Genomic DNA, 15,273 nt, shown 5'->3' on the forward strand with positions numbered 1-15,273 from the left:
ATTGGGCGCCAGGCTCGCATATCACAACAACCACACCAGAGCCCCGGGACCGAGTGCCAACACTACTGGAATGGCGCCAGCACGGCAGGTGAGTATAAGCTTTTTTTTTTTTATTTTATTGAGGCCAAACATTTAGATTGAGAAGGGGTTGCCTTAGTAGTGGACAACCCCTTTTTAAAGTCTTTTTTTTTTTTTTTTTTTTTTTTCTTTAAAGTAAAACGGAATTTTAATTTTAGGCGAAATCGCTCAGCCCTAGATTAAAGCTATAGGTTGAACTCGCTGGACTTGTGTCTTCTTTTAACTTTTAAAATGATGACGCTCCATTTTTCCCTACAATGAGGTGGCTTAATTTAACTTTCAGGTTACAGCTGTTGAAACAATGAGGTTATTACTGCTGTGCAGGACAATTGTAGGGTTACATTGAGAGATGGACAGTACTCTGATATTCATAGCACCTTGTTGTATTTTTATGACAAATGCCTTTTATAAGATGTATGGACATGAGTTGGGCTTATGCAGGAAACAATCTTTTTTAAAGGATGTTCTAGTTTAAAGCTCATGTCCAAATGCTTGATTTGTGAGAAAAATGCTAAAATTATGGCCACTTCAATGTCTCCTTTCTGCTGCTATTTTGTTCTGTATTATACAGATCAAGCTATTGTACTTTTTAGGCCATGGCCCCACTATCAGTATTTGGTCAGTATTCGGTCAGTATTTTTTCTCAGGAGTGGGAGCCAAAGCCAGGTGAGGAGCTATCAGAGAAAAGGTATAATAGAAAGAAGAACACCAAGTCTGCATTTATCTCCCACTCCTGGTTTTGGCTCCCACTCCTGAGAAAAATACTGACAGAATACTGATAGTGGGGCCGTGGTCTAAAGTTGGAAATCAGAAACCCTTTTTAACTCTTTGTCTATGCTTTACAGGGGATTTGTCAGGTTTGTGCACAGCCCCCCTTTCTTTCGAAGCCTGTGTATATAGTGTGTATGCTTGTGTTGAGCAAGTATGTTCTGTCCGAGTATGATCGGGCCGAGCTCCGAGTATTTACAGCTGCTCGGTGATATGGTTAAATCGCTCCCGTGTGCATGATTTGCAACTGTTTGACAGCTTTATTACATGTGAGGAATGTGTAAGAAATAGACATTCCTCACATGTATTAAAACTGTCAAACAGTTGCAAATCATGCACACGGGAGCGATTCAAACATATCACCAAGCAGCTGTAAATACTTGGACCTCGGCCCAAGCATACTCGGCAAAAGGGTTAATAGAACATACTCGGCTCAACACTAATGTTTATGCTAAGAATACCCACTTAAAAGTGGACATGCTTTAAAGGGGTTGTCCACTACAATTTTTTTTATACACTGCTCAAAAAATAAAGGGAACACTTAAACAACAGAATATAACTCCAAGTAAATCAAACTTCTGTGAAATCAAACTGTCCACTTAGGAAGCAACACTGATTGACAATCAATTTCACATGCTGTTGTGCAAATGGAATAGACAATAGATGGAAATTATTGGCAACTATCAATACCTTCAATAAAGGAGTGGTTCTGCAGGTGGGGACCACTGACAACATCTCAGTACCAATGCTTTCTGGCTGATGTTTTGGTCACTTTTGAATGTCGGTTGTGCTTTCACACTCGTGGTAGCATGAGACGGACTCTATAACCCACAGAAGTTGCTCAGGTAGTGCAGCTCATCCAGGATGGCACATCAATGCGAGCTGTGGCAAGAAGGTTTCCTGTGTCTTTCAGCGTAGTGTCCAGAGGCTGGAGGCGCTACCAGGAGACAGGCCAGTACACCAGGAGACGTGGAGGGGGCCGTAGGAGGGCAACAACCCAGCAGCAGGACCGCTACCTCTGCCTTTGTGCAAGGAGGAACAGGAGGAGCCCTGCAAAATGACCTCCAGTAGGCCACAAATGTGCATGTGTCTGACCAAACTCTTAGAAACGGTTCACAGTAAGCACATGTGACAGTCTGGAGACGCCGTGGAGAGCGATATGCTGCCTGCAACATCCTTCAGCATGACCGATTTGGCAGTGGGTCAGTAATGTTGTGAGGTGGCATTTCTTTGGAGGACCGCACAGCCCTCCTTGTTCTCGCCAGAGGTAGCCTGACTGCCTTTAGGTACCGAAATGAGATCCTCAGACCCCTTGTGAGACCATATGCTAGTGCGGTTGGCCCTGGGTTCTTCCTAATGCAGGACAATGCCAGACCTCATGTGGCTGGAGTGTGTCAGCAGTTCCTGCAAGATGAAGGCATTGAAGCTATGGACTGGCCCGCCCGTTCCCCAGACCTGAATCCGATTGAGCACATCTGGGACATCATGTCTCGCTCCATCCACCAACGTCACGTTGCACCACAGACTGTCCAGGAGTTGGCGGATGCTTTAGTCCAGGTCTGGGAGGAGATCCCACAGGAGACCATCCGCAACTTCATCAGGAGCATGCTCAGGCATTGTAGGGAGGTCATACAGGCACGTGGAGGCCACACACAATACTGAGCCTCATTTTGACTTGTTTTAAAGGACATTACATCAAAGTTGGATCAGCCTGTAGTGTGTTTTTCCACTTTAATTTTGGGGGTGACTCCAAATCCAGGCCTCCATTGGTTAATAAATTTGATTTCCATTGATGATTTTTGTGTGATTTTGTTGTCAGCACATTCAACTTTCTACAGAACAAAGTATTCAATGATAATATTTCATTCAGATCTAGGATGTGTTATTTGAGTGTTCCCTTTATTTTTTTGAACAGTGTATTACAAAAATGCCAATGGGTTTAAAATAAAACAATAAGAACTACTTGCCTACCAAACTCTGCCGTTACTCCACATGCTGCTAGTATTCCCACTGGTCGTCTAGTTTACTTTTCCATGTGGGGATCATTGTCCGCTGCAGCCAGTCGGTGGTCACATTGTAGATACAATACTTTGCTTTTCCTGTATAGTTGCATTGGCAATTCTGCTGCCTAAAAAGCTAGATAATCATACTCATTGTGGTGTAAAGAAATCTCTTGTTTTTAGGTAAAAGTAAGTCTAATATGGGATGGACGCCTCTTCATCTTGCCTGTTATTTTGGACACCGGGAAGTGGTGGAAGAGTTATTAAAGGTTAGTCTAAATATTTCCATCAAAATGTATATTATGACGTGTTGTATGGAGAAACCAACGCAGCAATTTTTCAAAATAAACCTTAAGGTTTAATTCTCTAAATAAAATACCTTTATGTAACAGCAATGAAGTATTCTACCAGGTTTTCTGGGACAGTATTATCGAGTCTCATGCATAAGTATTGCGAAGCAGAAATCATTTTATTTTTCCAGAGTAGTAACATAAAAGATGTGATCTGATAAGTTGTTGTGATCTGCATTGACTCTTTCCAGTTAAATGGAGTTCACCCCCAAGACACTAATTAAACCACTTATACCGGTATGTAAGGACGTATAAAAATCATACCTTTAGTGTAGACTTTAGTGATTAAGTTGGCAGAAAAAATATTGGATTTATTTTGGATGCAAATTCATAGGCTACATTGCACCCTTGGTGTGGCCAACGGCTCGGTCCACTGTTAAACCCCCTCAATTTGTAAATTGATAACTTCGTCATACTTTGATTGCCAGCGCTCAAGCCTGAATTCGATAAGCAGCTTTGCACTTCCACAGTGACACTACAGGAGCCTAGCCAGGTTTTGTGTCGGTGTACACTGTCATTACTGGCTCCTGTCTGCAGGCTAAGGCTAGGGTCACACCTCTGTTCTCCATCCGAGAAAATCGGTTCAGTTATGCTGATAAACGCACTGATCAGATTTTCTCAGAAGTGGAGAGAAAAATAAGTTTCTCCATTCAGTCTGGGAAAATTGGACCGCACTTGGATGTTATCTGAGTGCAGTCCAATGTTTTCCACAGACCCATAGACATGAATAGGTGAGTGCCATCAAATTGATAAATTGTGCATGCTGCGATTGTTGTTTTTTTGCTTCACACCGATGATCAGAAGGATAAAAAAATCATGCATTTGCACTGCCTTGTTGAATAACATGGGGACGCGTGCTATCCTTCAAAACAAGGTTTAGCACTCGTCCGAGTAATACGGTCGTCTGGAGCCAGCAATGAGAGTGCACACTAACACCGCAGGAGCCCAGTCTTACTCTGCTCATACATTGTCAGTGTGCGCTCTCCTCACTGGCTCCTGTTTGTTGTTGCTGATTGGTACTGTACTGCAGATAGGGGCCAGCTTACCATAATGTATTAAGTAATGTAGCAGCAAGGGCAGGGGATGGGTAGGTGAGTATGTTGTATATTTTATTTTTACACCATGCTTAGCTGCTTTTCAAGATGGGGGTGAGGAGGGACAATCTGATTTAAATTTTGGGGGATAGTGGGAGTATATAGATAACAGAAAAAATAGAAAATCCACCTCCCACTTTGAAAAATCTGCAGCGAAAAAACTGTGGATTTTGCAGCAGAACTGCGCTGGATTTTGTTGCGCATTTACCCCTTTGCATTTGGAAAGGTGAAATCTGTTTGTTGGAACATCCCCAACGTAAATTGATATTCTACAGAATTTTAATTTGCAGCATCTGTCAATTTACACTAGAGAATTCTCTGCAGCATGTAAGTAATATTTTGTGAAATCTCATCCATAACACTGGTACTGTAATACGCTGTAGATATCCTGCAAATAAATCTGCAGTAAAAATCACGAGTTAGTGATAAATATAAGGTTTCAGGGTTTTCCTCGTCGAGGCATATAGAGAAGTAATATAATTGCTCACACAATGACACACATATTACACGCATATATAATCTCTCATGCAGGCAATCCTAACACAGACACACTTACATTCACATTCCTACACACGCACACTCATTGTTATCCATATAGTTTAGCACACGAAGGTTCGCTTTTACAATACCGTGTGTATGTATAATAAAGATCTACAGTACAGACCAAAAGTTTGGACACACCTTCTCATTTAAAGATTTTTCTGTTTTTTCTTGACTATGAAAATTGTACATTCACACTGAAGGCATCAAAACTATGAATTAACACATGTGGAATTATATACTTAACAAAAAAGTGTGAAACAACTGAAAATATGTCTTATATTCTAGGTTCTTCAAAGTAGCCACCTTTTGCTTTGATGACTGCTTTGCACACTCTTGGCATTCTCTTGATGAGCTTCAAGAGGTAGTCAGCGGAAATGGTCTTCCAACAATCTTGAAGGAGTTGCCAGAGATGCTTAGCACTTGTTGGCCCTTTTGCCTTCACTCTGCGGTCCAGCTCACCCCAAACCATCTCGATTGGGTTCAGGTCTGGTGACTGTGGAGGCCAGGTCATCTGGCGTAGCACCCCATCACTCTCCTTCTTGGTCACATAGCCCTTACCCAGCCTGGAGGTGTGTTTGGGGTCATTGTCCTGTTGTAAAATAAATGATGGTCCAACTAAACGCAAACCGGATGGAATAGCATGCCGCTGCAAGATGCTGTGGTAGCCATGCTGGTTCAGTATGCCTTCAATTTTGAATAAATCCCCAACAGTGTCACCAGCAAAGCACCCCCACACCATCACACCTCCTCCTCCATGCTTCACGGTGGGAACCAGGCATGTAGAGTCCATCTGCTCACCTTTTCTGCGTCGCACAAAGACACTGTGGTTGGAACCAAAGATCTCAAATTTGGACTCATCAGACCAAAGCACAGATTTCCACTGGTCTAATGTCCATTCCTTGTGTTCTTTAGCCCAAACAAGTCTCTTCTGCTTGTTGCCTGTCCTTAGCAGTGGTTTCCTAGCAGCTATTTTACCATGAAGGCCTGCTGCACAAAGTCTCCTCTTAACAGTTGTTGAAGAGATGTCTGCTGCTAGAACTCTGTGTGGCATTGACCTGGTCTCTAATCTGAGCTGCTGTTAACCTGCGATTTCTGAGGCTGGTGACTCCGATAAACTTATCCTCAGAAGCAGAGGTGACTCTTGATCTTCCTTTCCTGGGGCGGTCCTCATGTGAGCCAGTTTCTTTGTAGCTCTTGATGGTTTTTGCAACTGCACTTGGGGACACTTTCAAAGTTTTCCCAATTTTTCGGAATGACTGACCTTCATTTCTTAAAGTAATGATGGCCACTCATTTTTACTTAGCTGCTTTTTTCTTGCCATAATACAAATTCTAACAGTCTATTCAGTAGGACTATCGGCTGTGTATCCACCAAACTTCTGCACAACACAACCGATGGTCCCAACCCCATTTATAAGGCAAGAAATCCCACTTATTAAACCGGACAGGGCACACCTGTGAAGTGAAAACCATTTCCGGTGACTACCTCTTGAAGCTCATCAAGAGAATACCAAGAGTGTGCAAAGCAGTCATCAAAGCAAAAGGTGGCTACTTTGAAGAACCTAGAATATAAGACCTATTTTCAGTTGTTTCACACTTTTTTGTGAAGTATATAATTCCACATGTGTTAATTCATAGTTTTGATGCCTTCAGTGTGAATGTACAATTTTCATAGCCATGAAAATACAGAAAAAACTTTAAATGAGGTGTGTCCAAACTTTTGGTCTGTAGTGTGTGTGTGTGTATTATATTATTATATTCTCATATTACACACAGTCCTTACCTGCTTCATATGCTGAACCTCTAATAGGTGTAATATGGTTTATAAAGGCTACGTTAGGGGTACCAGGTGATCAGATTGCGTCCTCCACTTCTAGTAGATCTTCATAGTAATTGTGTTCATGTTCTGTTGCTCCCAAAAATCCCCATGCACTTTTTTTGCCACAATTTTGTAAAAATCAGAACATATGAATACAGTCTTACTGACCAGGAGTGTTTTGGAGGAGAACCTGTCTGTCAAAAGTTCTCCTCTGGTGAATGATCCTTCTGTTTAGTGATGACTGCCTTGGAGCATCGGGGTTGGCAGTTGTATAGTGCAGCAGCATTGCAGTCAGGATTTCTTCCAATAGGGGGCCAGGGTTCCTGGGAGGAGGAGATGGGCCCCACTTTGACTATGAGAAAAGACCAGAAGTCAGCCTTAATGACGATCTGGGGGCAGAGCTAGCTGGCAAATAGTATGGCGAGTGTTCAAACAGAGATGCCCACCAGGGGATTTGCCAACTTTCCAGTGGACCAGTCTGAGCTTGCTCATGACAATCCCCTAATTGGTGAAACCCATGAAGACAGCTCTTGGATATTTCTACCCTAAGAAGAGAAGTAGAAAGGAGCAGAGGCTTTGTGGAGGAAAGAATGGAATTTTGTCTTCTTACTCGTAAGCTAGGTACAGACGACCGTGTGTGCTTTTATTCTACAGCAGTGTTCCCCAACTCCAGTCCTTAAGGCCCACCAACAGGTCATGTTTTCAGGATTTCCTTAGTATTGCACAGGTGATGCAATTATCACCTGAGCAATACTAAGGAAATCCTGATAACATGACCTGTTGGTTCTTGAGGACTGGAGTTGGGGAACCCTGTCCTAGAGAATCGGGTCGATTAGGCAAATCACACTCTGATCAAACTCTGATTTACAGTGTGAGTATAGTGTCAACGGATTCTCTTAGATGAGGTGAAAATGGAGAAAAATAGTCTGTCAGTCCGTGGAAATCGGACTGCACTCAGACGTCATCAGACTGCTGTCCGATGGCTTCCATGGACTCATTGACTTGCATGGCGGAGTGCGATCCAACTATGCGATCAAACTCGGGCATACAATTTCTGAGGAAAAAATCTGACAATGTACAGTCCAAAAGCATAACATTGGTCCGTGTGCGATCCGATGTTTTGTCATATTGCACTCTGACCGAAAATACAGCCACATGCACCTGCTCTAAGTATTTATTAGGAATGTAATCAGCATTTGTTTTCCTTTCATGTAATCAAATGCCCAATTTAACAAATGCTTGTGACACTCTTCCCTTTATTCTTTACAGGCAGGCGCTGACGTCAATGTTTTGAACGACATGGGGGACACCCCTTTACACCGAGCTGCCTTCACTGGACGTAAGGTGAAAAGCATGCTTTGTTTCTGTACCTCACATTAAGACAGATGAAAGGTCATGCTAATGCAAGGCAATGATAGTTTTACTGCAGCAGCCAGAATTTCAGAATTTACATTATTGTCTGTCTGCTATTCGACCATCATTTAAAGAGATCCTGTCACCTAAGTAATGCTGCCCAAACTGCAGGCAACATGAATCGCCTAGAGCGGCTCTGGGAAGGGGGCGCCAGGCTGGTCTCCTCTCTACCTATGGCCCTCAGATCTTTAAAGCATACTTCCTTTGAGAAAAGAAGGGTCCGGCACATCAGATTTCAGCTGATCCTTTTGATCTCCCTGAGATAAGCCACTGTCATTCCAATGATTGTCCTAACTGTGGCGATCTAATGTGTATTGATGCTTTAAACTGTATAAATGTCTATTGTCTTACATTTATCTTCAATATCGGTTGTCTAAGGACCTAGTCTGTGGGTGGTTTTACAAACTGCTTTTTTTGAGTTTTTTTACTTATTGTAAGTAAACCTAAAAATATGGAGGTATTCTAGATACCAAATTGTGTACCTCTTGTGTAATGACCACACAAACCATTTCAACAGCAAGGGAAATACCGGTAATTGTGTTTTTTTTTTTTTTTTTGTTTTTTTTCTTAACTTCCATCCCACTTGTATGTTAAATATGAGCATGGTTCCTGGGAAGATGAGACCATGAATGATTGTGCCCCTGAAAAGTGTTCATTTTTGACAACACATGTGAGATTTATCAATGAGTGTGTATGTATTAATTAATTTCAGGAATTAGTCATGTTGTTACTGGAGTCCAATGCAGACACCGTGGGGATAAATGGAGAGGGTCAAACCGCTGCCGATGTGGCCCAAGAAAAAGAGATTAAAACCATGTTGGAAGGTAATGTTAAGTTTATTTGCTTCATGCTAATAATGTTCTTCACAGACCAAGAGCATGTCAAGGGATGGCACCTAAGTGCTGTTATATATATATATATATATATATATATATATATATATATATATATATATATATATATATATATATATATATATATATATATATATATATATATATATATATATATATATATATATATATATATATATATATATATATATATATATATATATTTGGCTTAAACCCACAAACTTGTATTTGCAAGTTTGATCCATGACTTGGATCAAAATCCGACATTTCATTGTTTTGGTGCAGACCACTCAGTCCACATAAACACAGAAACATAAGAACAGCCCCATAGACCATAATGGGTTCGAGTACTATCCATGAAAAACTGACATCTAAATGAGGCTTAATGGAAATACCATTTGAATTGCTCTATATTTTTCTGCAAATCTCATGTTTGGCGCTGGAGTAAAACTTTTGTTTAATTTTAGACAGTGGAAGCATGTGGAGTAAAAATTGTAATTCAACATGCAGACTTTTCTCCTTGGGAATCACCCTCTCAAGCTCTTTCTTTGGACCCTGTCCCCTATTTAAGTAACTGTGTGAGATCCTCGTCTGGTTTCTTGTTGGGTAGCCTTTTTAGGGTCACACTTACATCTGAAAATATATCACCTTTTCCTCCTATGATGGGCATAATAATGGAACGATGGGATAGACTGTTCCTAGATGAGTGGCCGCATCTTAGATTCGTTTTGGTAATTAAAGCGCACCTGTCAGCAGGATTTTGCTAAGTAAATTACAGGCATTTTCAGGTTGGTGCTGTTAAACTGATTAAAATGATACCTGGGTTGATGAAATCCGTCCTATGGTTGTTTAAACTTTGATTGCAGTTTGCCGATGATAATATGCTCTATTCTCATAATCTTCTTCATCCTTATGGGCTTTTTTGGTGGAATTAAAATTTATTTTTAAAAGATCACAATATGAACTGTGCAAGCGCAGTATTTTAAATAGGAGGCTGGTCACTAAAGGTTCAGTTAATGTCATTTAAGCCATAATGATGAGGACAATGCCAGAGCACCAAAGAAAGCCCCCTCCACCCCGACACAGGCCACCCTGAAACACAAGAATCTAATTATCTCCAAACTGCAAGTAAAGATTACACAAGAACCACAGGACGGATTTCATCAACCCAGCTATTATTTTAATCAGTGTAACAGCGCCCAACTGACAGTGTATGTAGATTACAGAGAACAATCCTGTTTACAGGTCCACGTTAAAATATCACGCATGCCTGGTTTATACTGTGTTTTTACACGAATAATGCAATACTTAACTTTAATAATGGGATCATTAGTAACGTTACTATAAGACTGATGCATGCCTCCTAATTTTATAGGAGGTTACCTTTAACAAGATCCTAAATTTGGACATACAACCCCTGGCAAAAATTATGGAATCACCGGGCTCGGAGGATGTTCATTCAGTTGTTTAATGTTGTTGAAAAAAAGCAGATCACAGACATGGCCCAAAACTGAAGTCATTTCAAATGGCAACTTTAGGGCTTTAAGAAACACTAAAAGAAATCAAGATTAAAAATGTGGTACTCAGTAAGGGTAATTTTTTTCAGACCAAGCAGAGGGAAAAAATTATGGAATCATTCAATAATGAGGAAAAAATTATGGAATCACCCTGTAAATTTTCATTTCCAAAATTAACACCTGCATCAAATTTAGATCTGCTCGTTAGTCTGCATCTAAAAAGGAGTGAGCTGTTGCACCAAGTGGACTGACATGAATCATGGCTCCAACAAGAGAGATGTCAATTGAAACAAAGGAGAGGATTATCAAGCTCTTAAAAGAAGGTAAATCATCACGCAATGATGCAAAAGATGTTGGTTGTTCACAGTCAGCTGTGTCTAAAATCTGGACCAAATACAAACAACATGGGAAGGTTGTTAAAGGCAAACATACTGGCAGACCAAGGAAGACATCAAAGCGTCAAGACTGGAAACTTAAAGCAATATGTCTCCAAAACAGGAAATGCACAGCAAAACAAATGAGGAACGAATGGGAGGAAACTGGAGTCAATGTCTGTGACTGAACTGTAAGAAACTGCCTAAAGGAAATGGGATTTACATACAGAAAAGCTAAACAAGCAATCATTAACACCTAAACAGAAAAAAACAAGGTTACGATGGGCTAAGGAAAAGCAATTGTGGATGTCTGGATGAAAGTCATATTCAGTGATGAATCGTGAATCTGCATTGGGCAAGTTGATGATGCTGGAGCTTTTGTTTAGTGCCGTTCCAATGAGATTTATAAAGATGACTGCATGAAGAGAACATGCAAATTTCCACTTTTCAATGATATGGGGCTGCATGTCAGGTAAAGGCACTGGGAAGATGGCTGTCATTACATCTTCAATAAATGCCCAAGTTTGCATTGATATTTTGGACAGTTTTCATGTCCCATCGATTGAAAGGATGTTTGGGGATGAAGACATCATTTTTCAAGATGATAATGCATCCTGCCATAGAGCAAAAACTGTGAAAACATTCCTTGAAAGAAGACACACAAGGTCAATGTCATGGCCTGCAAATAGTCCGGATCTCAATCCAATTGAAAATCTTTGGTGGAAGTTGAAGAAAATGGTCCATAACAAGGCTCCAACCTGCAAAGCTGATCTGGCAACAGCAATCAGAGAAAGTTGGAGCCACATGGATGAGGAGTACTGTTTGTCACTCATTTAAGTCCATGCCTCAGAGACTGCAAGCTGTTATTAAAGCCAGAGGTGGTGCAACAAAATACTAGTGTTGAGGGAGGGCAATAACCCTTCACGGTTGACCAAGTGAGTGTCAAATTATTATGTTGATTGCGCAATCCACAGAAAACCAAACAGAGGCAATGCTCTGTATTGGGAGGATTCAAAGAATCTCTGATCCCGTTTATTTTGCTTAGCATTTTATATTGTTTTGAGTTTATTAATGTCCAATTGACGCGCCCCTGGACCTGTGCCGAGTAGCGTTGCGCACGCGGGGGCCTACCCGGAGCCGGATCTGATAGGGGTAGTAGTTTCATGGCGGTGACCCGGTCCGTGCCCAGGGAGTCAAACTAAGTGGCAGTGCTTGTCAGAAGATGTTATATTGCTCGACTACGCCACCCGTTGAATGCGGTTATGAGACCGCCGCTGCAGGGCAGACCGCTGAGGCCGGTGGTACGGTTGTGCAGCGTGGATGGTATAACCCCCAACGGGAGGGGTATGGCCTCAGGGCAGCGGACGTGGATGATGAAACACTCAGACGGTGCGGTGTAATTCAGGGTCTTTACTGGTGGCAAAGGTAGACCCTCCCGGAGTACTGGCTAGCGATCGGGGCCTGGTCAGTCCGTGAGCAGATGGAATCTCCCCTGCCCATGCGGAGTTGTAGGCCTCCCCAACTAATCGTACTCTTCTGGCTACCTTGCTAGAGGCGGGTAAAAGTAGCCCACGTCCCTGAGTGTACCGTGTGGTGCTCACCCGTATGGCCGGTGACTCGGGGCCTTCTGGTAGCTTCCGCTCCACGACGGCGGTGCTGGTCCCTTGCGTGTGACCGTGCCTTCGGGTTTCTTGGCCAGAGGACCTGAAATCCCCTGCCGGTCGGTTTCTGCTGCTGGGTAAGGATTCGTCCCCACAGCCTCGGACTCCGGGTCCGGTCAGAACTCTTCAATCAGGGCGAGCTCTACAGCTTCCAGCCCCTGATCTCTTTTAGCACAGCTCCCACAGAGCTCCTGATCTTTCTTTCCCTAAAGCTGCTCCACTACAGACCAGACTGGGTCTCTGTCTGTGTTCTCTCACTCTACTCACTAACCCTGCCTCAGCCCCAGCTTTATATAGGGGAAGTTCTTCCCCTCCCAGGACTGGGCAGGAGGTGTGGTATGCTTAGGATTCCTGACCAGGAGACCTCCCACCTGCTCACAGACGTAATATGGCTATTACTGTGGAAACCAGACCCCTGGGGTGCCACATTCCCCCCTAGTGAAATTTAGTACTCCGGGACTAAACATATTTTTGTAAACAAAACAAGTTATAAACAGAAACAGCACAATAAAGAAAAACACATTAGGATGGTCACGGCGTGTCCGCAACCGGGTGCAGTTTTTGAAGAAAACAAGGGTGTCCATTTCACCAAGGAACAGGGAGCCGTAACCAGGTAGGGGTCTGTCCTACCCCGAGTCTTTAACAGTCTTAGTCCTTTCCTGGGTTACGCTCCAAACATATATACAAAGGATTCCGGATAATCCATTAAAGACACCTATAAAATAACTAGAAATACACAATTATTTACAAGTAACAATAAACAGGTAAATACAAATAAACAGTCTAAACACTTAGATCCTCCAACGTACGGGCAACTGGCCTCTAGTGGCTCTAGTGGACCTACGGAGCTGACTGACTGGTCCTGAGCTACGGGGTGTAGGAGCTGTCAAAGGTAAACTGGGCAGCTGTCTACGGGCTCTTTGGCTCACTAGGGGTACGGCAGGCTCACTATAAGCAGAGGGTTGATCCTCCTGGTCTGCTTGTGTGGGGTCTTCTGCCTCCTGGACCGGCTGCTCTTCCAGCTCTACCTGTTTCTCCGTAGGCACTTGGGATGCTGGTTGGAGGAAGGTGAGGACGGGTACCACAACTGCGCCATTGACTTGAGTCCAAGACCGAGGGAAGTCTCCGAGCACAGTACTAACCATATCTTCCCTTTCCTCTGCGGGTCGAGGGTCTTCTTGTTCTTCTTCAGGGTTCCGTAGCTGTTCGGGACACTTCTTCAGGTGATCTCGGGATACAATGGCTGTGGTTTCTCCTCCATCCTTACTGATTGTGCAGACTTTCGGGTTCTCATGGCTTGAGGGTAGTACGGTGTACGGGTCCTTCTCCCACTGGTCGTCCAACTTGTGGAGCCGTCTCTTCCTCTTCAAGACCTGCTCTCCAGGTACCAGGGGAACAGCGGGAGCATACTGGTTGTAAGTCTTCTCCTGTCTTTCTCTAGCTTGACAGAGACTTCGCTCAACGCTCTCCTGTACTTTCCGGTACTGCTGCTGCCTCTCTGTGTCCCAGTCTGCTTCTGGTGAAGTGTCCTCGGGTGTCAGGACTCCCATATCCAGATCAACAGGCAGCTTACCAGGTCTTGCTCTCATCAGGTAAGCCGGGGTACAGTTGGTAGAACCTACCGGGATGTGGTTGTATAGGTCCACCAGATCAGGCAGTTTCTCAGGCCACAGACTGCGTTCTTCCAGGGGCAATGTTTTCAGAAGGTCTATCACCACCTGGTTCATTTTCTCACAGAGTCCATTGGTTTGCGGATGATAGGGTGTTGTTCTTATCTTCCGGCAGCCATACAGAGTGCAGAACTCCTGGAAGACTTCCGCTTCAAAGGCAGGTCCTTGGTCCGTCAGCACCTGCTCTGGGTATCCGTGTGGACGGCAGAAGTGCTGCTGGAAGGCTCTAGCTGCTGTTTGAGCCGTTAAGTCCTTGACGGGGACGACAACCAAGAACCGGGAGTAGTGATCCACGATGGTTAACGCATAGACGTAGCCACTTCTGCTGGGGGTCAGTTTTACATGATCCAAGGCTACCAGTTCCAACGGCTGCCTGGTGACGATGGACTGCAGGGGAGTCTTCTGGCTGGCACGGTCCTTCCTTCTTAGGTGGCACGGTCCACAGTCTCTGCACCACCTCTCGATGGTTCCCCTCATGCCTACCCAGTGGAACCGCCCGCGCAGCAGGAACTCCAGCTTCTTCCACCCGAAGTGCCCAGCTCTGTCGTGGTATGCCTCCAGTACCATAGCCGCTTCTCTTCTTGGCACTACTACTTGCCAGATCAGTTCATGCGTCCGGGAGTTAACCATTCTGCGGCACAACTTCCCCTTGTAAAGGAACAGTCGACTCTTCTCAGCCCACAGTTGCTTGGTCTCCTCCGGAGCGTCTGGGTCAAGGCGGGCATCTGGCTGAGTCAGCATCTCCTTCACCAGTCGGACGGCGGGGTCACTGTCTTGCATTTCCGCCCAGTTGTAATGAGGTAAGGGGTTGAACGTAGCGGATTGCTTACTCCTTACACGGTGGGAATACTGGATAGTCCCATGACTGTGGAACGCGGGGAGTTCAACTTCTTCCAATTCCTCTGGATCTTCCCCTACGTCCGGTAGGTTTGGCATTCTGGACAGGGCATCCGCGTTGGTATTGGAGCGTCCTGCCCGGTATTTGATCGTGAACTCATAGTTGGACAGGCGGGCCATCCATCTCTGCTCCAGGGCACCGAGTCTTGCCGTATCCAGGTGTGTCAATGGGTTGTTATCCGTGTACACGATGAACCGGGAAGAGGCGAGGTAGTGCTTAAAGCGTTCGGTGACTG

The 15,273-nt window shown here is 43.8% G+C and overlaps 1 protein-coding gene across 3 annotated transcripts in view; it reads left to right on the forward strand.

The window, feature by feature from the left end:
- OSBPL1A (oxysterol binding protein like 1A) overlaps positions 1-15,273 on the forward strand; it is a 192,139-nt gene that overhangs the window by 13,515 nt on the left and 163,351 nt on the right. For 2 of the 3 annotated variants that reach the window (XM_073679177.1, XM_073679176.1), the window contains exons 3-5: positions 3,030-3,115; positions 7,921-7,995; positions 8,777-8,888. In XM_073679177.1, coding sequence (XP_073535278.1) covers positions 3,030-3,115; positions 7,921-7,995; positions 8,777-8,888 — 273 coding nt within the window. Of the gene's footprint in view, positions 1-3,029; positions 3,116-7,920; positions 7,996-8,776; positions 8,889-15,273 lie in introns of those variants that run through there. The other variant, XM_073679178.1, reaches the window with a different exon arrangement.

Source organism: Phyllobates terribilis, unplaced genomic scaffold, assembly GCF_046119375.1.
Source record: "Phyllobates terribilis strain yellow unplaced genomic scaffold, ASM4611937v1 Scaffold_4__5_contigs__length_816908805, whole genome shotgun sequence".
Classification (NCBI taxonomy): Eukaryota; Metazoa; Chordata; class Amphibia; order Anura; family Dendrobatidae; genus Phyllobates; species Phyllobates terribilis.